Consider the following 27,577-nt stretch of genomic DNA (forward strand, 5'->3'; position numbering starts at 1 on the left):
ATGATCTTTTCTTACCTTCTTAGCTGGAAGCATATATCAAAATTAAAAATTTATATAATTTAATTGAATAATAATTTGTTATATAAAGAAAATAAAAATACAAAAGTATGATGACATATATATTATAAAATATATGTCAATTAGATAAATAATAAGCAATAAGTTATTGAAAATCAAGGTAGGAATAATTCAGTAAAAGTAAGATAAGAAAATGTGAATTTAACTATATGAGAGAAAGAATAGGAGATAGCAAGTCAAAACATATTAAACTCTTATGAGTTCAGCATCATGAATCCAATGTCAGTGTCAACCTCGATCGAGCATTAAAAACTATCACATCTTCCTATTGATCTATCAATAAAATAAATGTGTTAGATGGAAAGTTAAAAAATAATAAAATTTTAGAGAACAATAGGAGTAATCTAATAAAATATTTAAGAAAAATTAATATAAAAATTAAAAGCAGAGTATAATTTCTCAAATTTTTAAGAGCATTTTAAAAATAAAGACTGTCATGCTATGGTTGCTAAAATAAATTACACATACAAGCAAAAAAGATGTATATTCCTCATAAATACATCATACAAAATAATCTTAAACTGATATAACATTAGCTCCGTTGTCTTAATCGAATTCCATACCATCATCTTTGTTAATCACGTGACGAGTTGTACAAGTGTATCAATAGTTATTCAAAGTATATTTTGTTTTATCAATTGAATGTTATTATCAACATTAAGCTAATTTGCTGTGCTGATTAAACTAATTCAAAAAATATATATTTCTTTATTATTATCAATATTTTTATTATTATTAATATCGCAGCAATCAAATGAAGATTGAGTATGCATATCAAATAATTCTTTATGTTTTGTCCTAATAACCACGTGCTAATTCTTATTGATCGGATCTTGAACATAAAACACTTCGTTTGACATGCCAACATAAAATGTTCATTAGACAATTGTTGTCCAGTATTCAACAAATATTTAAAGTTCATAAATATGAAGTCATATTCATCATGACTTCTTATTTTTTGACCATATATCTACCGAGTCATATTTAAATAACACAACCTTATTTTTATTAAAATAATTTAATTCAAGAATTTTTCTCAAAACCCTAAGATAACATTTTCCTTATGTTTTGCTATTTAACACTTGAAAAACTAGATATCGTCGTAGTAACACAAACTTAACTATTTTGTGATTTTCTTTTATTCTTTCGATATTTAAAGTGGAACCTATTAAACTTTCTTATAATAATATTGGGACCAAAGCCAACAATTTAATATCTATATATTTTTGATTCTTTCTTACCAAGTACCTACACACATATAAAAAAATATTTGCATGTATCAAACTTTTATTAGACTTTTTTGTTAAATGAGTTATTACATATCAACAATCTAAGTTATTTATAAAAGTTGTTATTATGAATACATTCTAATTCTCTTTTTCTTGGTTGGGGATATTGTAATTTAATTTATCAAGATACTTTTTGCATAAGAAATTAGAAGATTAATATGTGACTTTTTTTTAACAAATAAGTAGAATATTTGATTTCAAAAGCTAATAAGTTTTATCATATTTAACTTTCACAATGATATCACATATAAAATAAAAAGAAAACCATCATCCGTACTTGATTTCAAAATCTAATAAGTAGAGTACTTGATTTTAAAATATAATATGTTTTATTATATCTAATAAGTTTCCTCTCTAGTAATTCTTAAGTAAATAATATAACAGACATAAATTGACATATCTATACTTAAATATCAATTTAGATATTATTGTTTTTATTTCAATAGCAAATGACTTTGAAATTTCTAAGAAAATCACTTGTCAAGACCCAAATGTTAAAAAATGCATTTGATACTTTTCTATATTTATTTCCTCTTATTTGTGAGGGACTTTATGATTTGAATAGAGAAGGAATATATTTCATTCTATAACACTCTGATACAACATGTATAATATAATTAGAAAAAAGAGATAACAATGTAAGAAAGAAGGGTTTGTATTCTTTATAGTGAGATTCAACAAATCAAAAACCTAATTAAACAAGAAAATATTTATAGAATTAGAAAATTTATAAAATTTTACAAGTAATCAACCTCTAAAACTAAAACAACTTTGTTTCTTGGAGCAACACTAAATATATTTAAGTATGTAGATAGAATTTCACTATATAGAATTGCTTGAAGTACAAAAATGTCAACTCTTCATATTTTGAACTATTTATTAATTTCATTATATACAATGTCATTATACTACTATCTTACAAAAAGATCTACAGAACAACACCTAGGATTATAAGGTCAACTACTATGTAATATTAACAATTGCCAAAATAATATATAATTTAGTTATCTAAAAAAAAATAAAAAAATAAAATAAAAGTAAATAAATAAATAAAATTTACACATAATCATTTTTTCAGTTCTCCACGAAGCATCTGTTCATCTTCTCTACTCCCTCATCGGCACTTTGTTTTTGGAGTTATCACTTGGAGATCGTGAAACCAACCCTAAACCCTCACCTTTTCAAAAACTCCCTCTTAACTCTACTAATTACAATATCTTGGCTATCATTCTCATTTTCTTTTACTTCTTTGTCATTGTGAGTGCTTGATGTGATGTACGCGCCGACGAGAAATCCCCGAAACAATCCAATTGCGCTAATCGATACGCAAGTGAATATCATCCTGATCCTCTCAATTAAATTCTGATTTATTAGGCAAGCAAATTTTTCATAATTTAAGGATGATGTGAATCTTAGCTTGTTATTAATGAATGTTATATTAATTCAATTTTAATTGTTATACGTAGTATTTTTCACTATTATTTTATTTACAATATATTATCACCATATTTTGCTCATATGATTCATATATTTTAGAGACATGTTGATAATGATTAGATTAATGATGATATGAAATATTGTATGCGAGATTAGGATATTAGTTATAGTGATACCTAATGACGTAAGATTAGGGCGTCTTTTAAGCTGCGTGCTGTTTATTCTGTTGCGTGCGATGATATAAATATATGATTATATGCTTACGATTAGGGTTTTTTATTTAATGGCTACAGACTACTAGTCATATGTAGTGTCGCTATGCATGTACGGGCGATGTTACCACTATATTTATATTATATTTAGAGTCTCGTGGATTGCATTTGTTGGGCGTTTACGCTCACCACCTTTTGGTGGAATATATTGCAGATATAATAGATGATCACATGTTTATTTTAGAGTAGATGTTGCAGTTTAATAATTAGTCGTTTATGTCTACTTTGTTTAGATGAATGGTTGCTCCTACATAGGCTTAATGCTTTAGGTTGTATGAACATGTATTTATAGAGGCTTGTTGTGGCATATATTTTATATTGGATATTATACTTATATTTTTAGTAAAACTAATTATGGCTTAATATCTTATGAAAATGTTATCCATTGAGCACTACATGAGTACTTTTCATATGAGGAGTATGTGTATCTAGTGGTGGGTGTTTCAAATGAGAACCCAAGCAATTTGTAAATAATTTTCATGATAATTCCTATAATAATATAACAAAATAATATGAATAACTTGACTAAAAAAGGAGGAAAAATATAGAGCAAAGTGAAGTGAAATCCATAAGAAGTTTAGGAGATATTTTACTTGCTAGAATAAAGGTACTCCTATTCTAGGGTGATCCATAGTAATTCATCATTCTTTCTCATTTTATTCCATATAATTTTTAAAAATAATTTAATAATAACCTATAATTACTATTTTGCTTATAGATTAAACAACACTTAATTACACAACACCTAAGTTATAATTGTGATTTACTCTCTCTCCTCTATCTCTTCTATTACATATCGGTGAGATGACCTCTCTCTTCCATTTTTTTGAATATTGATTCGCACATATAGTTAAAATTTCATCTTTTCTTTAGACTAGTAAATTCTATAAAAATGAAAAAAATATTAAGGTCACACTCTTTTCCTATTGTGTGGACTAATAAACCCATATTGCCCCCACAGTGTCCCATAGTGCATTGTTATTTTCTCATAGTGCATGATTATTTGACTTAGAGTATGGAGTTTTTTCCGTAGTGCAGCCTTAAATTCCACATTATCCTGTAATGCATGATTATTTTACGTAGAATGCAAGGTTATTTGATTTATTTCCACATAGTATGAGCTTATAACCTCGCATTATCTCAAATGCATGTATATTTTCTTATAGTGCATAATTATTTAATATAGAATATATGGTTATAATTATTAATATTTATATTAATATTAAAATAAATATTAGAATAACTTATACTAGTGTTAGTTTTATTCTTGTGCTATTAAAAATTAGAAATACGTAGTTATGGGCTAAAGAGCTGTGTATATGGGTCAAAGACGTAATTAACCGAAGTTCAATGTCGGTTCATTTGAACCGGCCGGTTTTACAGGGCGGCTCTTTTTTATTCTTTTCCACTCTGTAAGTAAAAGGAAAAAAGAAAAATTGTGAGAAACGATCCGTCCTATCTCGGCTTTTCTACCACCGCGAAAAAGCGTAGAGAGAGCAGAGAGAGAGAGATTGTCTTCAGATCTCCGACGTAGGGATCGGCGGCTGTGGCGGTGGCGGTGGCGGTGCATGAGATGGTTGGTCGATCGGATTCGGGTGGCGGTGCGGTGTGAGTACCCGTCGGGACTTGGATCGCCCTCACCATGTGGTTCAACTTTTGGCGATCAAGAAATCGCTTCTCTTTGGACGAGCTCCGGTTCGTTCATTCCTTCGCACTTTCTTGATGCTTCTTAGGGCTTTTGTATTGGTGTGGATCCGATGCCTCGAAGTTTTGAGATAAAGTTTGGGATATATGGCCGGAAATTTATGGATTTATTTAATTCTCAAGTCGTTGTTGGGCTTGGTTTATCATGGAAATCCTGCAATTTGGTTATGGCCGGAAATTTATGGATTTATTGAATTCTCAAGTCGTTGTTGGGCTTGATTGATCATGTGGAAATCCTGCAATTTGGTTTGATTTTATTATGAAGATCTCTCAAGTAAAATTGCATCTTGGATTTCATAGAAACAATTTGGAATCTTGAAGGATAAAACAAAGTTTCGACGAAGTGCAAGTACAAAATTTCTTGAATCTCTATATATTTTACTGCATTCTTGCACATATCTTGGCCTTAAATGCTATTCGTGTATCTCCAGTCAATCCTTGTTCGGAAGTCGTGTATTTTCCCTAGTATTCTCATGACATTTCAAGTTAGTATTATCAGATGGTTCGTTGAAATCTAGGAGATAATTTAAGGAATAAGAGAAATTACAATAAATAAATGAAGTGTTTTAGTCTGAAAAGTTTTTGTTAAAGGCAGTTGCCAGCAATAGGGTATTAATTGAGATGCAGATTCTTTTATGGGAATCAAACACTTTTGGAAGTTTCATAGGGTAAAAGTAGAGAACAAAATCACTGGTTAAATAGGAAATCCTGTTGACCAACATTTTTGTTGGTTAATACATGGGGTTTAGTAGGAAATCATCCATATTCTACTTGAATGCAGAATTCCTTACACTGCCCTTAAATTTGTTAGAGATAACAAAGGTTTGCAAAAGCTATTTTGTTTTTGAAGAACACTCCTAGATTCTTGCGCTGACGGCGAAAAAACAAAGGTGCGACTTGTAAACCTGTTTGTTGAAACTTGAAACTAATGGTGGCAATTCAACAATTGTCACTATAGTTTTGGGGCAACCTCCAAAAAGGTGGCTTAAATTCATGAGTGTTTCAGGAGATATGATGTGCTACAGAATATACTAAATTATATCATTTTTATTAAATAGTCAGTTATGATAGAATTGATTGATAATACGACATAATAGGATAAAGGCATAGTTTGTGTGGTTTTTTCCTTCATTTGCTGGTTTTATAGCGTGGTACTTTCAATGGCTTCCCACAAAGTACAGAGCCTAATGATCCTGCATAGAGAATTGTTCAATAGTTGTATGCATCACACTTTCTTATTTACCCTCTTTTACTTTGCAGTTTCCAGAATGTTCTGGTCTCATCTCCTACTAAGAAACAAGCATCTAAACATTCTTATGCCTCAAATAATTGCGTTTATACGCAGTTGTTCTATCAAGTATCAAAGTGTAATTGACACTTGAGTTAATTTTGTTAAAGGTGGTCTCAAGTCTAGAAATGATTTCAGTATTTGACTTTACCATTTATTATAGTTTTTAACAAGGAATTTGATAGTGGTCACCTCTCTCATGGCTATTAGTTTTAAGCATAGCCAAATTGCAATCCGAGTTGTGGAGATTGAATTAGATTAGCTAGTTGCCTAGTTCATTTGAAAGAGTATTAGATACAAGGATGATGAATTGATAGAACAACTTTATGCATGTGGTTCTAGTGGTTTGACCTTTCTATAAAGCCTCAGTCATTTTCATGGAGGTTCCTTTATCTATTAGAAACTAGCAAGCAACTGATTGCTTGACAATCATCTTTTCTTTGCATTTCATTTTAGATGCGTGCAGAAACCAGTATTTACAAGTTGCATCCATTATTTCTTTGGATATCAGTGTTTGGAAATTTGGTGCTGATTTAGTGGATGATTTGATGCATATACATTTTTAGACTTTCCTACGCGGAATCTTGTGGATGCAAGCTCAAGATCTGTCATCAGCTCTTTTCCTTCATCCATGTGCAGATCTTCTGCCAAATTAATGAAGGCATGCTGCGCCACTGACTCACTGGAATTGTTACACTTTTGTTGAACATTTAATATAATTGTGCACTACAACCATTACTTGGCCATTTCTTAGATTAATCCCATAATGTTGATTTTAGTTGGAAGTTACCTAGATCTGGTTGCACTGATGATATATTTTGCTGCATGTAATGGGAATTGGGGCTGAAATGGGGGATATGGTAGTATGATTCCATATGTTCCTACTTCCTCATGTGTTGCTAACTTTTTTTTTTGTTCTGATCCATTGTCCTTCATGTGACACAAATAGAGTTGGAAAATTGGAGACCTGAAGTGTTCATGAGACAAGTTCTCTTATATTATTCTCTCTCTTTTTAGCTTCAAGCACAAAAGTCCTTTCCTGCGAGATCATGAGTTTCACGTTATACTTGAATTTCTTCAATATCTTGTTTTGCTGATCTAAACCATCTGTTACAGATATTTAACTGACCAGCTGCAAAAGATTCAAATTGTGAATGAAGTTAACAAGGTAATTGCTATTTTGAAGTGCTTCTACTTAGGTAGGATTTTCCTATGGATTTTTATGGAGTGATGCTGGATGTGAAGGATTTTGTGATTGAAGCACTGAGGTCAATTGCAGAATTGTTGACATATGGTGATCAGCATGATCCATCATTTTTTGAGTGAGTTGGTCAAGTTGGTTCAGTTCCCAAAATACTACTATTATATTTCCTCGTCCTATTGAACTGTATGAATTTTAGGTTTTTCATGGAGAAACAGATTATGGGTGAATTTACGCGCATATTGAGGATTAGTAAACAGCAGAAAGTTTCTCTTCAGTTGCTTCAGACGATGAGCATTATGATCCAGAATTTAAGAAGTGAACATGCAATTTGTGAGTATCAAAACCTCCCTCCTCCCTTACCATCAAATATGCTCGGTGAGCCTTCTATAGTGACATGCTAGTCACCAGTATACATGCTAATTCACCTAACCATCATGTTCCTTGCAGACTATATTTTTAGCAACGAACACATTAACTTCCTCATAACATATTCTTATGACTTCCGGAATGAAGAATTGCTGTCATACTACATATCATTTCTAAGGTTTGTAAATGTCTATATATTTTGCCAACATTTTGTACAGTAGTAGTTTTATATATTCCAAGTTTAACATTATTTATTGGCTCTCATGGTTTCATTTATTCTGGTCTCCTGAAGGGCAATAAGTGGAAAGTTGAACAAGAATACAATCTCATTGCTTGTGAAGACTCAAAATGTATGAACTTCACGCCCCTTTTTGCGACCTTTGAATTCCATACTGTGTTCTGTAAATTTTCTTTTTCTTCTTAATTGCCTAAGCCACCTTTGTAGTTTACATAGACACATATATGTGACATTTATGCTCAATTAAGGTTTTCAAGCTCAGTTTACTCAAGTTTTAGATAGTTGAATTTCATTTGATTGAATTATTCATCTTTAGTCAGTTGTGTTAGTCAAATTCCAATTATGGTTAATCTACAGTGTACTTTTGTGCACCTCAAGTTTAATTACAAGATAGATCAAGCAATAGACTAAGAAGTGGGGTTAAATTTGATTTAGTTGTGCCATATTTGGGCACCTAGGTCCTTGTAAAACTTGATAATAGAGTTCTGATGCACATGTAACTCAATCTTGAGTCTTGACCATAATAGGAATCTAACCCTACTGAATATGGTTGAAGAGTTGTGTCCCAGTTCACAAGCTCTCATCAATGCGTATGGTTTTGGTAGGAATGTGGGTTGAGATGCACATATAGTTACATTTTTTGGAGACTATTTCTATGGCTTGAACTCATCACTATATATGGTTATTTGAAGAATTTCTTTTTAGGTGAAAGTTCTATAGAGATTAGGACCCTGAATCACCTACTGAGTCATGCTTAAAATATCTAAGAGTCATATTCCACTTATATAAAATTAGTAGCTTAAGCAGGCCCAAACATCTACATGTGATGGGCACGACTATCCAAAAGAGATCAGAATTGATGAAGACTATTTGTTAATGGAAGCTGATGATTTATTCCTATCTACCATCGGACAAAACATTTCCCTCCTTCCCTTTTAACCTCTTTTTCGCTTTGCAGCTTGAGCTAATAAATTCGTCCTTATATTTCTCTTCTTTTCTTCTCTATTGCTTGCTGCCTTGCTCTTCTACTATCTTTTTTAGTCAGTTGACTGTGTTATCTTCTCTCTAAACCTAAATAGGGTCAAAACTTCTCCATGTGATAGGCATGGCAACAAGTCTATTTGTGAAAGAAGGCCAAAGAATATTCCTCTCTACTTTCATACAAAACCTCCCTCCTTCCTTACCCTTATTTTTACTGCTCTCCATTTCTTCTCTTCCACTATCCTTACAGTCAGTTGGCTTTGTTCTTTCTTTTCTCACACTTGCCATTCCCATACTTCCTGTATTTCCTTCTTCCTCTAATTCCTTCCGGCTTTCTATTTTGAGCCAAATAAACTGAGATTTATCCTTCTTTTCTCAATTCCAATGGCATACTGTCTATTTTTTAGGAGCTTCTCTGGTATTTCAGATTGTGTCAGCTTCAGTTCATGGAGAAAAGATGCATAGCTTTCTTTAACCCCTGTGGCACCACAAAAGAATCAATATTAGGAAAGTTTTGTAGGCAAAACTATGGGAGATTAACCAATGCATTCATCAGATGCTGTAATGATAAGAGTTTTTTATATAAGCAAATGAAATACTGTACAAATTTTTTATGCTGATGTTAAAATAGTAGACATGTAGTTATAATGCTGATGGAGTTATAATTTGTTTAATCGGTGCACTTAGTAATACACTATGGCTTACTTGGAAAGTTTTGATCAATTAATTTGAATATTCTAGGCAAAGTGGCAAAGTGATTAAATCATTAAAGTTATGCAGAAGATGTGTTGAACACATTATATTTGTGTACAATACGAATTGTTGTTTTATCATGGTTAATAGACTGCTTTTAAGATTTAATATTATTTTATTTTTTTTCTAAAAAATAATAACAAATATGGATTCTCTCTCCTTTATCATTTAGCACCTCATAATTTTTCTCCTTTCATTTGCTAATTTGCCACATCTTTATCTTCTCCACCGTCTCACCATCTCTCCTCCTTTTCTCCTCTCAGTCTCACTCAACCAAAACCACCCATTCCCCCAATCTCACTCAACCAAAACCACCCATTCTCCCAATCTCACTCAACCTAAACCAATCTTTTTCTCAATCCTACTCAGCGCGTTTCCCCCCTTCCTCATTCCATCACCACCACCGCTACGACCACCACCCCCTCCTCGTCTGCCATACCTGTCCTCTCATATTCCTTGGCCAACACCATTCCTCCTTTGATGTTCCACACTGCCGCACTGCTACAATGACAATAATTGTTCATGAGAGTAAAAAGAGGAAAACAGTTATGTGTCATTTTGGAGGGGAGGGAGAGAGAAGAGAGGAGAGGAAGAGGTGGGTGTTTGACATGAGGTGGGTTGGTGTTAGGGAGAAAGAGGTAAAGAGAAGGAGAGAGATAGAAGTGGGGAAGATGATGACATGGCAAAGATGGCTGAGGTGGCAAATGATAACAAGAGAGAACCTAGATCTATAGATAGTTTAGAAGTGCTATTATTTTTTTAAAATTTTATATTTAAATAATATTAAATGTAACGAATAGTTAGATGCATGAATGAATCATTTTATGCCATGATAATTGTATCCCCACGTCATGGATAATATATGATTGAAATTCATTGGTCATGAACCATATAATTCACTTTGATTCTTTCTTTTCTTTAAAATTTGTTCTTGCCTTCATTCAGGATGAGGTTGTTTCCTTTCCACTCTATGTTGAGGCCATACGGTTTGCTTTTCATGAAGAAACTATGATCCGCATTGCTGTGCGTGCATTGACACTTAATGTCTATCACGGTAAGTTGGTAAGGCCTCAATTCCTTGTTTATAACTATATATGTGCTCTTTCTTTCTATTTCTTCAGCTATCTCTTATTTCATTATTATTTTTGTTTACTCTTTTTGTTTCAGTTGGAGATGGATGTGTTAACAAATATCTTTCACACAGCCCACTGTCAGATTATTTTTCAGATATGGTTAAATTTTTTCAAAAGCAATGCATCAGCTTGGATAAGTTGGTTTCTCAGTCTATTAGGTAAGTGATGTGGGTATCATCTTCAATTTGACCAAAATAAAGTTTCTTGAGTCCAATTTTGATCGAATTGATCTAATTAGGTTCAGCTTATTTTCATATTTAATTTGTTGAGTTGATTTTTAATTCAAATAATCAATTGAATTAGTCAATTGATAGATATGATAAGCCTATATGCGGGGGATGTCCGCATTGATTTATTACCTAAATTGGGTTAGTCAATTTAGGTAAGACTTAATCAATTAGGATCTTATTAGGAAATGAATTTATATTAGAATCTCAATTGATAGTTACGGTAAGCTTATATGTGGGGGATGTCTACATTGATTTATTATCTAAATTGAGTTAGTCAATTTAGGTAAGATAATCAATTAGAGTCCTATTAAGAAATAAGTTCCTATTAGAATCAGCTAGAATCAAAGTTGTTAACCTATTTAAGGGTTATTGCATGAGAAAGAAAGAACGATTGGAATAAGATTTATTTGAAATCTCTCATTTTCTCTCCTACGGTCTTCTTTCTCCCTTTCTCCTACTCAGTCTTAAGATTCTTCTCTAATCTTTTCTACTTCCTCTCTAAACCTCTCTCCTTCTTCAATCTCTACTTTTTCGTTGGTTACTGCTGCTACTGTCCAGAAGATTCCAGTAGTGAAAGAGAATCTTTGGGTGTCCGGACGTGAAGAGGACTTGGTTTCAAAATAAAAGCACTACTATTCTATTCATTGGTAAACATAAACTCTAAAGTCTTTCCTTACACCATATTTTAGGCCTTTCTACTATCAACGTACCTGTTTGAGAGCTGAAGAAGCTACTGCCTTATCTGAGTGGTTTTCTCTCCTTCCATCTAATAGTGATCCTTTTAATCAATTAACTTTTTATCAGTTATTGCTTACTATATTTTACTTTAGTTACTTGTTTGGATCGATTGTTCTCTAAAACATTGCATTCATACTAGATTTGCATTAGTAAGACCGCAATTTCTTATGTTGGAATTGCTTGGCAAAAATTCCATGTTCATAAATGGTACCTCTTTATCAGATGCAGTCATCTCAGGATAATCTTAATATTGTATCGTATGCTTACAAGATTCTCATTGCTCTCATTTTGTAACTTGTCCTTGGAGTCTTCGTCCTGCTAGTTCTGATCCTTGACTTCCTTCCTCTACTCCTTCCTTTAGATTATTGCTCGATGGTAGAATCAACCTTACACCAGCTAGCTAAAAATGTTATGCATATCTATGGTGCACCTTTCTACATTCATCCTTACTCCAACCACCTCTTATTGTCTTTGAGTTCTCTTGCTTTCTCCTTCTATTCTTACCCATTTCCCGATGCCTTAACCCTTTTTATATGTCATCTGCAGCTATCATCCTTGCTAAAGTGCTAATATTGGAATAGGACACTAGCTATAACATTGGGAATTGGGTAAGATGTGAGGGTTTGATGGTAGGTGGAAAAGTAAGGGTTGGGTGAAGTTTTGGTGGTTGAAAGCCAGGGTGGCAAGCTGTGAGATATTCAAGTAGTGCTTCTGCAGATGATACTTTATGGCCTTCAGACAGCTTGTTGTTACTCAACTTAGAATATATGTAATATGCTATTATATCTTTTGAGATGAGTATATGTTTTACTAATTGTAGTCCTCTTTCTGTACTCAAGAAATATTTATGTTGCTTCTAACCTTCTAACAAGCCTCCCCTGGTACAGGAATCCAGATTCCTCTAATTTGTGTTCCTCCATTCTTGCTGCGGTAGATGAAATTGAGGACAACTTGTACTATCTTAGTGATGTTATATCAGCTGGTGTCCCTGATCTTGGAACATTAATAACTGACAATATATTGCAGCTTTTGGTGTTTCCATTGCTGCTGCCTACATTGGAAGATCATAGAAATGTAAGTGTTATACTATGCTTTGCGGAATCAATTGCACAATTAACCTATCTAATTTTATGAATAACATCTTCTTTCTCTTTGTTATTTTGTTATGCCAGGGTGCACCAATAAGCATCACTACCTCTTTATACTTACTTTGTTGTATACTACACATATTTAAAAGCAAGGATCTGGCGAGTATTATTGCTGCCACTCTTTTCTATCCACCTAAGTATTTTGGTACGAAATACCAAGCCACACCAAATGGCTGTGTTCCTGAGCATAGCCTATCTGAGCTTGTCCAGTATCATGACCATGATTCTCTTGGTCCTCCTATAAAGATGGAAGATTCAGAAGTCCCTGAGCTAGAATCTGTTTCCTCCCATTGTCTGCACAGTCATTCCTCTTCACGTAGTGATCATGGTTCCAATACATTGAGGTATTATGAATATTTGTGTGGCAGATTATAGAGGTTTTGTCTTGTGAAATTTGCATTTTTATTCATTCTCTGGATTCAGTTTGGTTTAATTATATCTGATAACAAGATATCTTTATTTTGCTGAAAATAATCTGTAAACCTTGTAAAGAAGATTTAACAAGTTCAAGTAATCGACTATTGTTGCTAAATGGTTCTTTAGGACAAAAGGCATGCATTTCTCATTTACACTTTGAGCTGTCCAAAAAATTATACCAAAGATCAGTAACTTAGATTTCACTCTTTAACTTTTCCGTGAAACAAGTTCTGTCTACCTATATATCTTTGATTTATATAGGATATGAGAAACAATTCCATTTTCAAATGGTGCTCATTCTGCCAGAATCTCTAGGATAGTTTCTCTTATCTTCTCATAATTATCTTAGAATCTAATTGCTAATTTTTCTCATAATTGTTTCTAGGGGCCCCAAAAACTGTCATTTTATCTCTTTTCATGGTTTACCTAAGACCCTTGTCTTTTCCTCTTCATTTTTAATGATTCACTTAATACAGTTTATGGAGCCATTATCTCCTCATTCTCGAGCATAATAACTTTCCAATAAACCAAGTTCTTCCTATGTGGTTCTCAGTGATTAGGCATTTGTAGTATGAATGTGACTGGCACATATCAGTTACAATATTCTTACATATGGGATTTGAGTTGAGAAAGTGTTTGTCTGGGCATATGTCTAATCTGGGGGCAGCTAGCTAACCCAGTCTACTTTGAAATTATCAAGCATTTATCTTCAAGTTTAGTTAACAAGCTGGTGGGGGGAATTTTACTATTAATGGATAGTGGGGAACTTGGGGTGGTCAAAGGAGATGAAGGGCATAGCAGATTGTGAAGTGTTGAGGAACCAGAGAGCAATTTATAAGAAACTTGGAGATTGTTCAGCCGGACTTTCATCGTAAGAGTAAATATATTTTCATAGTCTGATTGGATTCTTAACTAGGATTATTCTATTTTGGATTTTATTCATTGAATCAGTCTTCTGAAAATTTTCTTTGCTTCCTAGTGGATGTGTGTGAGTGGTGCAGGAATGTTCAGCCCCTCAACCCCACCCTATGTTTGAGGCTTTGAGCTATCCCTTGGTTACATACCTACATTTGTATCAACTTCTCAAACATTTCTATTGGTAGATTGGTGTGCCTTGTTGGATATGTATTTTATTTAGCAATTTACAGAATATGTTAAATCTCATCTTCTTTTTTATTTTTTGGTTGAAAATATTAGCTTGGTCACAGGTTACCTGTAGCTTCTTATGTTCTCTGTCTGTGAGCTGTATGCCACTAAGTGGAATTGTTATTAACAGAATACATAATATGTTCAAGAGTACTGACACCACTTCTCATTGAACTGATAGTTGGTAAATAATATGTCCAAGAGTACTGAGTACTGACACCATTTCATATTGAACTGATGGTTGGGTGGTATGGTATCTATATTGCAGGGAAGTTTTGCTATCGTATGTAGTATGCGGAGATGACTTGCAAGCTTTGGGTTCTTTAAGTTTTTTCGCCACCTTGTTGCAGACCAAAGGTCAATCAGAGATTACTATCTCTTGTTTCTGCTGTTTAAATACCATGATGCAGTAATTATTGAAGTATGCATCAGTTTTTGTAGAGCTTGATGAGTCAATGCTAGATGGACTCGGAATTCTTCCTCAAAGAAAGCATCATAAGAAGCTCTTGCTAGTATGTTTCAATTATACCTTGAACTTGTAAATTTTATTCGGCTTGAAGCGCTACTTGCTATCTTTGTTAGAGTGGACGGCAAAATTTAACAGGACATTAACTTTTCTTTCCAATTTGAGTGATTGTAGTTTAGCAGCTTATCAACATGTACAGTGTCAATGACTAATTGACATTCTTCATGCACCAACACTACAGTATTTTCTATATATCAAACTTGCTCTGAGTAACTATAGAACTATCTTACTTTTTTTTCACTAGGCATCACATAACTTGGCCATTTCCCATAGTATAGCTGATTTATCTGCCCAATTTTATGTAGAAAGTGATGAAATGCATTACTGAGAGTGAGAGGAGAATAGATGTGCCCCTTCTTCTGGTCTGTTAATTCTGTCATCATTGCTTAATAAATTTTAGCTCACTATAAGATGAGCTTCTCAGAACTAAAGTAGGATGAATTTCAGTTCTATCGTGACAAATTACTTCTCATATGTACCTTCATCTTGCGCCTATGTCTCTGATTCCTACTCCGCTTTACTTACTTTAAGATAAGAGTTTATGATATATTATCACTCATCTGCAGCAAGCTTTGGTAGGTGAAGACTCAGCTGAAGAGCAGTTATTTAATGCAGAGAATAGCACAAAAGATAACATAGGTGGCGACCTTGATAGCTACCTGAGGAAACTTGAGGTGTTAAAATTATCTTATGACAACACATTTAATTTCTTTACTCTGATTGATTGTTGGTTAAAATACAATTCCATTGCATTTTGTTTTGGTGTGGCTTGAAGTCGGTTATTTGTTAATGTTGGATTGTTGGTTCCCAGTTTACGTTATAGCTCTGTGCATAAAGTAAAAATAGTCAGTGTGGATTAGGACAACCCTAACATGTGTTTAATGAATTAGGAATTTTGAATAACTGGGAATTGCCTTCCCAGTCAGATGAAAAAGGATATGCTTGGAATAAAATGGGAGCTCTAGTTGGAGTAATGTAAAACCCCTAATAGTATTGCTGCCAACTCTATTTGACACTTCCATCACTTCTCCCCATTAACATTCACCGTCACTGTTGCTTTCCCCATTAATGTTCACCTTTGTTTGACAGATTTTTCTATGGTGGTGTTGCATTGAAGAAGATTAGGGACTTGGGGTTAGCATCACACTCACATCTATTAAGTTTTGACTCATGCGGATTGGGTTTTGGGTCCAAAAGGAACATAATTAGTGAAACATGGGTACAGATACTAGATATTTATACGACATAATATGGATATGTGGATACGACAAGTTTTTGAAAAGCAAGGGTATGATACTAGAAGGGCATGGGGGTATGTATGTGCATGTATATATATTTCTGCAAACACAGATTGTATTTCTGTATGCTTTCATTATAGTCAATTTAGGTTATTATTAACTTATTATTATTATTAAACTTTAAATATATATACTTAATCACATCTTTAACTTACCCAAAGCTAGTCACTTATAACAAATTGTTGGACACTTTATGAAAAACAAAGAGCTTTGATCTATAAAACATGAGTTGATTATGCATTTTTGGCATGAAATCCCAACATTTATTCCATTCAAGTTAGTAGATTATGCACAACAAATAACATCTAGGATCAACTTTCTTATAAATTTTATCACTTTACTTGAATATTTGCTATAAAAGAAGGGTTCTTAGAAGTTAGAATGTTGTCAATAAGAGAATCTAGTTTAACTTATTATTAGACTAATTAGAACATTGAACATTTGCCATCAAGTCATGCCATATGATCATCAAGTTGCTTTACATTATTATTAAATTGCACCACTGTCTGCTTGTACATTTATATCTTGAGAAGATGAATGTAATCTATTGTTTAACTACATATTACATATCTTATATATCAAAAGAGAGTAAGGGATAAAAAATAAAGTTAGTCTGGAAGTAGGTCTTATACCAAAATAAAGTTGGTTTCGGATTTAGTTTTGTACCAAATTTGTTTGGATTTTTTAGCTCTCCTTTATGTGTTTGTGCCCCAATTTTCTTGGAAAGCAACAGTCTACTTCATGAGAGAAAGTAGATCTGTTTTTTGAGAAAGCCACTAATCAAGTTTCAGGATATGCAGAACTCTGGCAGAGGATCTGATATTCCAATAAGCTCAACAGATCCAGAAAATTCCTGTAGATGAAATAGAAGATTTCAAGGGACTTGTATAGATGCAGCCAGAAATAAGGAGCAAATGAAATAGAAGACACAATAACAGGAAAAAAATAGATTGAAGATGAGAGAGAGAGAGAGTATGAAAAGAATATGACCAAGTAGTAAACCAACTGATCCTGCATTACTCTCAATTCTTTTCAAAATTTCTTGTGAGAACACTTTCTTGGGCCACTCTTTTGTGTCGCAATATTTGGAGTTTAATTACTTAAGACTAAGTCATGGTTCGGGATCGGCTGAACCCAATCCCGATCCGAACTCTCTCTCTTACTCTCTTTCTTTCTTTCACTCATATTTTCTTTTTTTCTCTCCTTACTATATAACCATTGTTTCTCTTATGGAGAGATCTAGCTCTGGCGAACTTCGACGAACTCCGACGGACTCCAATATATAATTTTTTAATTAATTTCTTTATTTCTCTCTCAGTTTTTTTCATTTCTTTCACTCTCTCCTTTTTTCTTCTCTTTTCTTTTTTCTTCTTCTTCTTCATTGCATCATAGTTTTTCTTTCTTTTTTTTTGATTTTATTCCAACCACTCTCTTTCTAATCTCTTCTTCTTTTCAATTTTTATTGCACCATAATTTTTTCTTTATTTTTCTATTTTTGGTAATTTTTTTCTAAATTGCATTTAAAAATAATATTTAGAATTTTACGTAATTAAAAAGTCCGATCTGATCTCGGTGATTGATATGGTCGATCCGGCCGATACATATTGTTTTTTCAGAAGGCCGATCCCGATCTCGATTTTTCGAATCTTGACTATAACATACTTCAAAAAATATCAACTCAGATCCCCTAAGAACTGCAGGATCTGGATTGACAAAGCTCAGGTTCACATAGGATGCTTTAATTAGGATAGTAATTCGCGAACGCTAGGATTTTGAAAGAAAGCTCCTATTTACGGTTCCAAGTGAACAATACCCACAGATAGCAATTGTGGCAAGAACCACTTTTTTGTTCTATACCTTGCATAGAAAGAAAGATTGTAGTGTCTAGACTTATTTATTATTTTTGGGCTGTTGAGGTGCTCCAAAAGCTTGATCAATGGGCAAAACAGGAGAATAGGACCGCAAAGTCTCTCCATATTTCAATGATTTAAATTTAGCTTCATCAATTAGTATTAGATGTATTGAAATTTGGTTAAGATGCATAGACCCTAATATTCTGTGGAACTGTAGATAGCCGTGTGGACCTAACTTCAAATCTGATGTTCCCAATACAGGTAAACTTGGACAAGGAAGCCAGTTTGGTTGGATAATAAAATAAATCAATCTAAAGTCTATCAATATCACATGTTTCCGCGTATCAATTGATTTCATGAGAAACTCTGATTTTGTGACTTAAAATTCTTATTGTTGGTCATAAATGGAAGTGAAAATTTAAATACAGACCTTACACATACACTCCTTCACAATTTTTCACCTTATGTAAAATTTCGTCTTGTTTCCGTTCTTAGGGAAAACCAATTTAAGGTTCTTTGGTCATCTTTAAAGAATGTTGCGTAACATTTAATGGTAGAAGGTTTGAAGCATAATAATGATTAATAAATAGTTTTTTTTATACTATATCAGTATATCTTACCTTTTCTGATTCACCTTTTTTTTAATATTATATTGCATATTCAAATATAGGCTGTACATAGTTTATGATTGTATTGCAGCTTCTTTATGCAATCCAAAGTATTGATTATCACGATTTCTTTCACTTACATTATATTCTTGATTGCTATGTGGATCCAATCAAAATCTAGTAATGTCACTCTTTGGAATTCCATCGCATGTTCAAGCATTCAAGATCCTTATTATGATGTCACAAAAGGAGAATAAAGGAAATGAAAAGTCTTATTATTTTGGTTAATTGAATCATGCACTGATATCTGCGCGCTGCCCAACACAAATCCTTTTTGTTGTTAATAATAGGATGGTATGATTTGTTTACTCCTCTAATGTGTGGTATAGGGCATATTTCTGTGCGCTGCCCAACACAAATACTTTTTATTGTAACAGTAGTTCTTTTTATTCTGAATGATAAGGTGCCGTGATCTTCCATTGAGGATTTAAATGCTTTGCTCACATTTTTTGGCTTAATATGAGTCTAATACTTGTTCTATTCTTATTTCAGGACCTGTATGGGCTAGTGTGTCATCAGACTGAGCATCGAATAAGCCCTGAAATGCATAGATCTCAGGTTGGTCGGTTAATTTTATATACCTATTGCTTTCTATTATTCTTCTCCCTCTCTCGTACTTATGCTTTAGAAGCTATTTTCAATTTACAATCTAGTGCTTTATGTTATATATATTTTCTAATTCACAAAATTCACTCAGAAATGTATCTTATTATTAAGAATCTTGTTGTTCCTCTGATTCATGTAGTTGGATCATAAATTTGAAGAATTTCAGATCCTTAAACTGAAGCCTCAATTATTCTGAAGCAGTGTTAAAGAGTTTAGTCTCTTTGAAGTTGATTATAATTACTATTTATCGTGTTAGCATTTATGTTCTGTAGGTGCTCGGTGCATTAGTCAGCCTTTTCTGCAGGTCTGATATATCTACAGATGTAAGATGGGTTGGTGGCTGGCTTTTCCGGCAGTTGCTGCCTCATGGCGAGGAAGAATTCACTGCTTTTCATCTTAAACGACTCAGGGTAATCCCAAGTAGTTGTTTCTCTATCTTCATTTTAATATTCTTGTCATTATCAGATGCTTAATTTGTTGTATTCAATCAAGTCATCGACGCAGAGTTAAAGATCTCCTTAGGTACAGCTTCAAATATACTTTTTACCGAGTAGTTCAAGAAATTTTGCATTCCTAGGTGACAGCTGGTAAAATTGATATTTCTGTACTACCCTCTGAAACAATTAAGTAAATTGCTTCTCTGCCATAAACTTCTGGTTGTTAGTACTAGTATAAGAATGACACTTCATTTTGCCACTTGTATCTGCTTTTTCATAGTAGTGTCACGTAGTCTGCACCACACCCATCTTATTAGTTATTACTGGTATAATGGAATATTGCATATTTTAAACTGAGATCCTCTACATTTTTTTAATGGTTGCTTGGGAGTGACTGACTGTCAGGAGTTCATAGATACAGTAACTAAAGTTGGGCGAACAAGTAGCTGCAATGAGTATGAGCACTACAAATAGGCATGGTTAAGAGTGATTGGTGGGATTGACCTTTCTGCCACAATATGTTCGTGTGAAGCCTAGCTTTTCTGATGTGGATTTTCTAAATTGATGGTGAATAATTGGATCTTCCAATTCAATAGGTCTTTAAGTTAAAGAGTTGTATAGGGGGTTATGATGTGCTGAATTTTGAAAATGTTCATTATCAAGGTGCAGTAATCTACTAACCTTTGCTCTGAGAGTCTGAGTTCTCATGGTTGACTTTTTGGATTTGAACAATGCTCTAGAAGATATCTCTTATATCTCTAGATGCTAGCTTGGTGCTGGTATAGATATTTCTTCATGCCTACTGGCCCATGCTGGCTGCATGGATCAGATTGGACCAATGTGTGCCTGGTCACCTTAAATGGGCCAAGGCATTTTTAGGAAATTGATCTACATGGAGTAGCATAATTAAGTACTTTACAGTACAGTAGCTCATGATCTAAACACAGGTGTAACTTGTTATACTTGATTCTTTGTGCACTATGAATTAGGATCCTATTGATAGTAAAGAAGACCCGAGAAGGATGTGTTTTCTGATCAAAGCCACTTATTTCCTGCTGGAAGCCTGGAATACCTACACGGTTCTCATCTGTACATTATTTACTAATATCTAACTTCGTATAATATGCACTCAAATAACAAAAAAACAACACTAACAAAAACTTTTGGTACCAAGTATTTTGGAACAGCTATAAGGACCCTTTTTTTCCATTCAGCTTTGTGTTGGACAAGGTTTGTCTCATCATTTCTTTCTCTGCGTATTGGCAAATCATCTTGTGATAGGCGACACTTGGTATAACTGTATGGGTTGCTCCTTGTATCTAAGAGGTTCTTGCGCTCAAATATTAGAAACATCCTCTTTAGATATGATTGTAAGGTTGCCTATTTTCTCCCTCTCCTAACACCACATAGGCGGGAGCCTCATCAACTTAGCAATATGTCTTTGTGAAAATGAAGGTATTGTGCTTTACTGCTTTTTTTATTTGTTCAAATTGTCAATGGAATTTTTTCTTCCAGAATATTGAACCACAAAAGCTGGTTTTATAGGTGTTTTTGTTCTTTTCATTTTTCTCTCTTAATGCTATAAATACTGGTTTTCCAAACAAACCCTACATAACAGTAGATGGAAAATGCAAAAGGTGACTAAAATTGCTTTCCATTACTTTTCTCTCTTTCTGTTTAGTTACTAAATGCTTATTCTTATTGTTTCATTTCTTTACCTGTAATGCTCCACATGGACACAAAAATCTTAGCGCAAACAGCAGCATTCAGACTGTACCAAAAAAATCCAACAATTTCTGGTTTGGCCAGGCAGATGTTTCTTGTTTTCTAATAAAGATTTTCTTATTAAAAATAGCCTGCTTTGCACAGGATTCACTTAAGAAATCTACTGCTATTCTTTTGGGGGAAATCAAAGGATGTTGGTGTGATTTACTTATTGCTGTTATTGAAAATGTCTGGAGGAGCTGCAAGAAAGGTACCATCAATCTTGTTGGGGCTAAATGTTTGTTTATCTTTATATTTATTAAATTTGTCTTGTACTCATTCTAATATATTATGAATCAGCAATTGAAGCATCATCACCTCCAAAAGATCCCAAATCTATAATCTTAGCATTGCAGACAAATTCCTCTGGAGGTCAGTTTTGCAAATCATATTATATGTGATTAAAATTGTTCTATTTCTCTTCACAAGCAGATCTCATTAGTAACAATATTTCCTAGAGTACTCAATACTGTATGGATGTTAATATTCAATATAATAGTGTTTCAGGTGAATCTTCTATAGCTGCTGGGGAAAGAATGCATGCAACGGTTAAGGTCAGCTCTATTTATTTTTGTTATTATGTGGTTACTGTTATACTGAGTTATGATGATGGTAATAATTATTCTTGCTATTCATATACTCTGTTGGTATTTATTTATTTTTTTTTGACAAAAAGGCATTAGCCCCTTTTCAGTCGGAACTTAAAACACCCCTAATTCCATATAACACGACAGAGTTAAGGCATGATAATGTTCACAGATAGAGAATTACCAGAAATAACATGCTGACACTAACACAAAACAACAATTCCTAGAGACCACCATAGCCTAAAAATCAACCACCACAAGCATCCAAAAACATAAATGTTCAAACAACAACCACCACAAGCATCCAAAGATATACTCTGTTGTCATATCTCATTAAATTCAAGAGTTCTTGAAGTTTCTTTTATGCAAAATATATGGTTCATGCATGTGCCAATAAATCAGCACAATTAATTGTTTCTCCATTGACTGGAAGTAAGCTGCATGAAACCTTCGTATTAGAAAGCCTTTTAATCGTGGTTTCAAAAATCAGCCCCTGGTCTAGGCCTGAAATTAGTCATCTGACTAGTTTCTGGTGGGTATTGGCTATTCCAGCTGATGCCAGATCCAGATCAGTCAATTTGGGACAAACAGGTTGGATCCATTAATGGATCGAGACATCAAATAATTGATGTCTCCGAATTCTTCCTCCCCCCAAGTAAAGCACTGGTGCTTCTTTGGCACAAATCCAGAATCCAGCCTCCATCGACCTTAGGTATGTAGGTTGTTTTTCATTTTTCTATCCTTTCTTTCTCTCCTCTTCTTCACTGCAGAAGCAGAATTTTTTTTTAATTTTATTCCACACAATCTCTCTCTTACCCTCTTCTCTTCATTTTTCTTCATTTTTTCTCCACTTCTGCACTGTAGAACAGAAGACAAGATTTTATACTCTCTCTCTATTCTCTTCATTTATTGAGTTAGAGAGTGAGTAGAGGGAGTGATTAGAGAGCAACCAAGAGAGACATGATGATGATGAGTGCAAGAACTACTAGATCCAGTTTGGAATACATTATAATTTTGAGTAAGTGTTTTTTTTTTTTAAATTTTAGGCCTCATATGAAAGTATTTTTCAGTCATTTTTTCTATAAACTTTTATTAATTTTTCTGTATTTTAAAATAATATTTAGAATTTTACGTAGTAAAAAAAGTAGTTCGATCTGCTATATGTGGGGCCGATATGGCTTATTGTATTATTTTTTTTGGCATCTGATCATAATCTCGATACTTAGAACCTTGCTTTAAATTGAAGGATATGAGACAAGATGAATAATTATTAGCATAGTTATTAGAACTAGATTGGACATTGACTACGTTAGGAGTCGGGTCACTAGGTTATTGGTTCAACTAGGGCTGTCAAAAAAGCTCGTGAGGCTCGTGAGCTCGGCTGGTTTAGAGCTTGACTAGAGCTCGGCTCGAGCTCTAAATGAGCTGAGCCGAGCTAGATTTTTAAGCCCAAAGGCTTTTAGAGCTCGAGCCGAGCTGGATTTTTAAGCTCAAAAGGCTAATTGAGCCGAGCCGAGCTAGAGTCAGCTCGCTCGAGCTCGGCTCGAATAGGCTCGATAGATAATATGTGAGATAATATTACATATATATACCAAAATAAATATATAAATATTAGATAGCACAGTTGGTTAAAACAAATTTTATTACTAAAATAAATTTTATTACCTAACTAGTTTGGGTTTGAATCCTACCTACTAAATGCTATTTTTTTCCCATAAAGACTATTAGATGTTAGTTGCATATCGGAACTGGCCCACGTAAGCCCATTAAGCCCACGAGCTATCGAGCCGAGCTCGAGCCTTATCGAGCTGCAAACGAGCCGAGCCGTACTTTTCCAACTCGAATCGAGCTCGAGCCAAGCCGAGGTTTTCTTCCTCTCGAGTCGAGCCAAGCTGGACCTAGCTCGCTCAAGATCGGCTTGTTTACATCCCAAGGTTCAATCGATGGTTCACCTGGTCGGATTGCTAGTTTCTAAAAAATATTTAAATAATATATAAATAGATCTAAATAATTCTAAAAATAAATAAATATCTATAAAGTAGTATAATTGTATGTATATCCCTCAAAACAAATGTTATTTATATAGATACATTTATGGTTATTTTCAAGTTATATTATTTAATATAAAAATATAAAAATACTATTAGCTAAGAGAAATACTTGAAAACAAGAATAAGGATATTTTTGTCTTTTTTACATCTAAATTGTTCAAATTTCAATGGTAGTTGTATTCAGGCAAAAAATAAGGATTTTAAAGGGTATACGTGCAAAAAATTTGTATTTTGAGATATATACATGTAAATATAAACTTTAGATAGACATACAAGCAAATAAGAGACTTTTCAAGGATATATGTGCAAAAAAACTAATTTAAAAACAGCAGATATGTTATAAACTAAATATTTTTAAAAATTTAGGACCAAAATGCTATTAGGATATATAATAGAATAATTAAATATTAAAGATAATTATGTAATTTGCAAAAAAAGTTGACCTGGCCAGTTCGCCAAAAACTAGCCGGGTCAATTGCTTATTCGGTCTAATAACAAAACCGAACCGGTTTGGTGGTTGGTTCACCGGTCCGAACACTCGATCCGGTCCGGTTCTGATAACTATGATTACTAGCGTTAAAAAAGAATCTTGGCATTGTAAGAACTTGACATGTAAGGTATGCTTGGTAAGTCTTTGGATGTTGGATATTTCTTTAGCTCTTTTTGGTCTATCTATAATTCTATATGGCGCTCATGTACTGATTCTATTCAGGTTTTTGTACTCCAACGTCAACTTCTAGTTTTCTCACTTGGAGGAAATCTAGCTGAACAGCCCACTGTACATTCTGTGATGAATTCACCTGTGCATTCTCCCCGGAAATTTGACAGTTCAGATGCTCTGATTCCAAAAATTGGCTGTGAAGTAGAATTAGGTATGCAATTAATGATACCATTCAATAGGTTACCATCTGTATAACAATATTTTTTTTTTCACAGTACTACTTTTTTGTCCTGTATTTAGATAAAGCAGTTCCTTGTCGAATAGCATTTGAGAGAGGGAAAGAACGCAACTTCTTTTTTCTAGCCATATCTAGGGGAACATCTGGATGGCTTCTCCTTTTAGAAGAATTGCCCCTCAAGCAACAACGTGGAATTGTTCGTGTTACAGCACCCTTGGCTGGCGCTGATGTATGTATATTGAAGCTTTTAGTTATGAATTTATTGGTGTTCCTATGATTTACCTGAACTATTATATTCCTATTTCACTTCACTCAATTGAAATAAATAAACTGAATCAAAGAAAGGCAGATAAACATAATTCTTTAGTGATGTCTTATTTTGTGGCTCCTAGTTTAACTTCATTGGTTCCCAGATTTTTCTTCTTTTAGTGAAAAGATAACTAATCGGGTTCCTTCTGGATAATATGATACAATAATGTCGTAGTTGGCTAAAGCAGTCTTAAGTTGGGAAGTGATGGATTATTGCAGATTAGAAGGGTTCTAGATGAAGTACAGTGGAAGGAAATTATCTTGGAAGAGTGAGAAAAACAAGATCGTGGCTATATGATTATTGGAGTTTTCTTACATTTTAGAAGTTTGATCCACTTGACAAAGTAGAAACATTAAAAAATAAATAGAAGGAACAGAGGAACATTTCTTTTTTCTAAAACAAAAATATAGTGCTGCGTAAATATGTGAATAAAGTCATAAACTAAGCAAATTTGCATTTAATGTCACCAATCATGGAGCAACAGAGAAAATAAATTTATAGTCTTGGTCAGATTCAAACTTATGCTTATACCCATTCTGTAGAACATGCTGTAGAGCAAGGGGCTTTAATTTGTATTCTTGCGTTTCACTAGAAAAGCATACAAGGAGTGAGTTTGTGAAGCAGAAAACATAGTAAACTTGATGTATGTGGGCTGCAAAATAAACATGCAAACAATAGCTGAAGAGTTTACTGCGTTATTTGAAATGTTGATAGCCATGCAAGTACATGTGCACTGTTTCTCAGTCTAGTAGACCTCATACACAAGAACTGGATTTCAGTGTCGACATTATGGATTTCCTGTTCCTGAATGCTTTGAACCATCTATAGATTATAGCTATGTTGATATTTTGCACTTTGAAGGCCTCCAAGGATGGAGACATTTTCCACAAAAGATGAACTGCGTGGAAACATATATGTTTAGTGTTTTAGCCAGGGAAATTTGATTCTCATAGTCTGAAGAATCATTAACAATTGAATAAGTTTGATATTATTTTTTCTATTTCTCATTTTGTTTCAGCCTAAAATAGATGAGAAACATCCAAAGTGGTTACATTTACGGATTCGTCCATCTACACTACCCTTCCTGGATCCTGCAAAGCATGATGGCTTTGGTAAAGGCAAACTGCAGATTTTGGTTGATGGGAGATGGACACTAGCTTTTAGGGATGAGCAGGCTTGCAAGGCAGCTGAATCCATGATAATCGAGGAGATGAATCTCCAACAAAGAGAGGTAGAGAAGCGATTAAGGCCATTGCTCGAACTCAATTCACTTGGAGATGCTTGAGAACCTTGTCATCCTGTAGAGGCGGCGGCAGGTACATGGGTTAGGTATTCTTCCAATTTTCCATTGTGTGGAATTAAGAGATAATAATGTCCTTCCAGGGCGGACAGCCAGCGTTTGACATCTTCTGTCACGCAACAAGGATATGTATATTACTACCTGTGGGTTAGTTATTTAGATGTCACCTTTGTAACATAAAACGTAGAGCTTGAGTCAGCTTGAGTTGTGGCGGCTCAATGCAATTCTTTGTACACTAGGTTGTATCTTCTTCTGTTCTGTAATATACGTATCACAGTTCATTCTTTTAACGAAGCCACAAGGAAGAAATCAATTGTATGTGCTCAGTTGTTTTGACAAGTATATAAATTGATAGTAGTACTCGGCTTTTGAGCTCACATATACCCTTCTTTATTTAATAATTTTATACTTCTTTCTAGCTTCTAATCTAGTCTATATATATTTTCGCTGTATATGCTAAATTAGTCGTGCTGCAATATTGAGCTGTGTCAGGAAACAAATTTATGATTGACCGCAGGCTGCCGTAGAGAAGACGACTCAGCTCCGATGCCTAGAAAAGCACAACGGATCTGTTCGATGCTTTGGACCTTTTGGGGAAGATTTGAAAGAAGAAAACAATAGGAACAATTTAATAATGATTACTTACTATTAATATTAGTCACATTTGCACTATTAACCTCCTTGTTTCGTTTGAGGCTAACCCCTTACTCGATTAGTTAATTTTATTTTTTAGTGAGGGCAAACTTAGTTACATATGAAAAAGATAAAAAGATGTTTAATTACTTAATCAGATTAGGGGTCTTGAACAAATTCAGGAGTCCTTAAACTTAAAGCAAACAATGCATTTTAGTTTTAG

The 27,577-nt window shown here is 33.7% G+C and overlaps 1 protein-coding gene across 3 annotated transcripts; it reads left to right on the top strand.

Annotated features, from left to right (window-relative positions):
- Window positions 1-4,516: 4,516 nt before the first annotated feature.
- On the top strand, window positions 4,517-27,039 carry LOC140785513 (protein TRANSPARENT TESTA 9). 3 transcript variants are annotated; one of them, XM_073133362.1, is made up of 21 exons: window positions 4,517-4,771; window positions 7,185-7,236; window positions 7,314-7,390; window positions 7,469-7,602; window positions 7,720-7,816; window positions 7,931-7,988; window positions 10,556-10,664; window positions 10,778-10,901; window positions 12,599-12,785; window positions 12,884-13,203; window positions 14,691-14,779; window positions 14,864-14,934; window positions 15,515-15,622; window positions 19,260-19,325; window positions 19,646-19,783; window positions 21,680-21,785; window positions 21,875-21,946; window positions 22,082-22,128; window positions 24,925-25,084; window positions 25,174-25,340; window positions 26,440-27,039. In XM_073133362.1, the coding sequence occupies exons 1-21, from the start codon at window positions 4,719-4,721 to the stop codon at window positions 26,704-26,706; spliced, it is 2,502 nt and encodes an 833-aa protein (XP_072989463.1). In that variant the 5' UTR covers window positions 4,517-4,718; the 3' UTR covers window positions 26,707-27,039. The 3 variants fall into 3 exon arrangements, with proteins under 3 accessions (XP_072989463.1, XP_072989462.1, XP_072989464.1); XM_073133361.1 differs by having other exon boundaries at window positions 4,579-4,771; window positions 14,855-14,934; XM_073133363.1 differs by lacking the exon at window positions 4,517-4,771 and having other exon boundaries at window positions 7,182-7,236; window positions 7,488-7,602; window positions 14,855-14,934.
- The last annotated feature ends 538 nt before the right edge of the window (window positions 27,040-27,577 follow it).

The sequence above is a fragment of the Typha latifolia genome, chromosome 4, assembly GCF_019914945.1.
Source record: "Typha latifolia isolate L0001 chromosome 4, TyphaL0001v2, whole genome shotgun sequence".
Classification (NCBI taxonomy): Eukaryota; Viridiplantae; Streptophyta; class Magnoliopsida; order Poales; family Typhaceae; genus Typha; species Typha latifolia.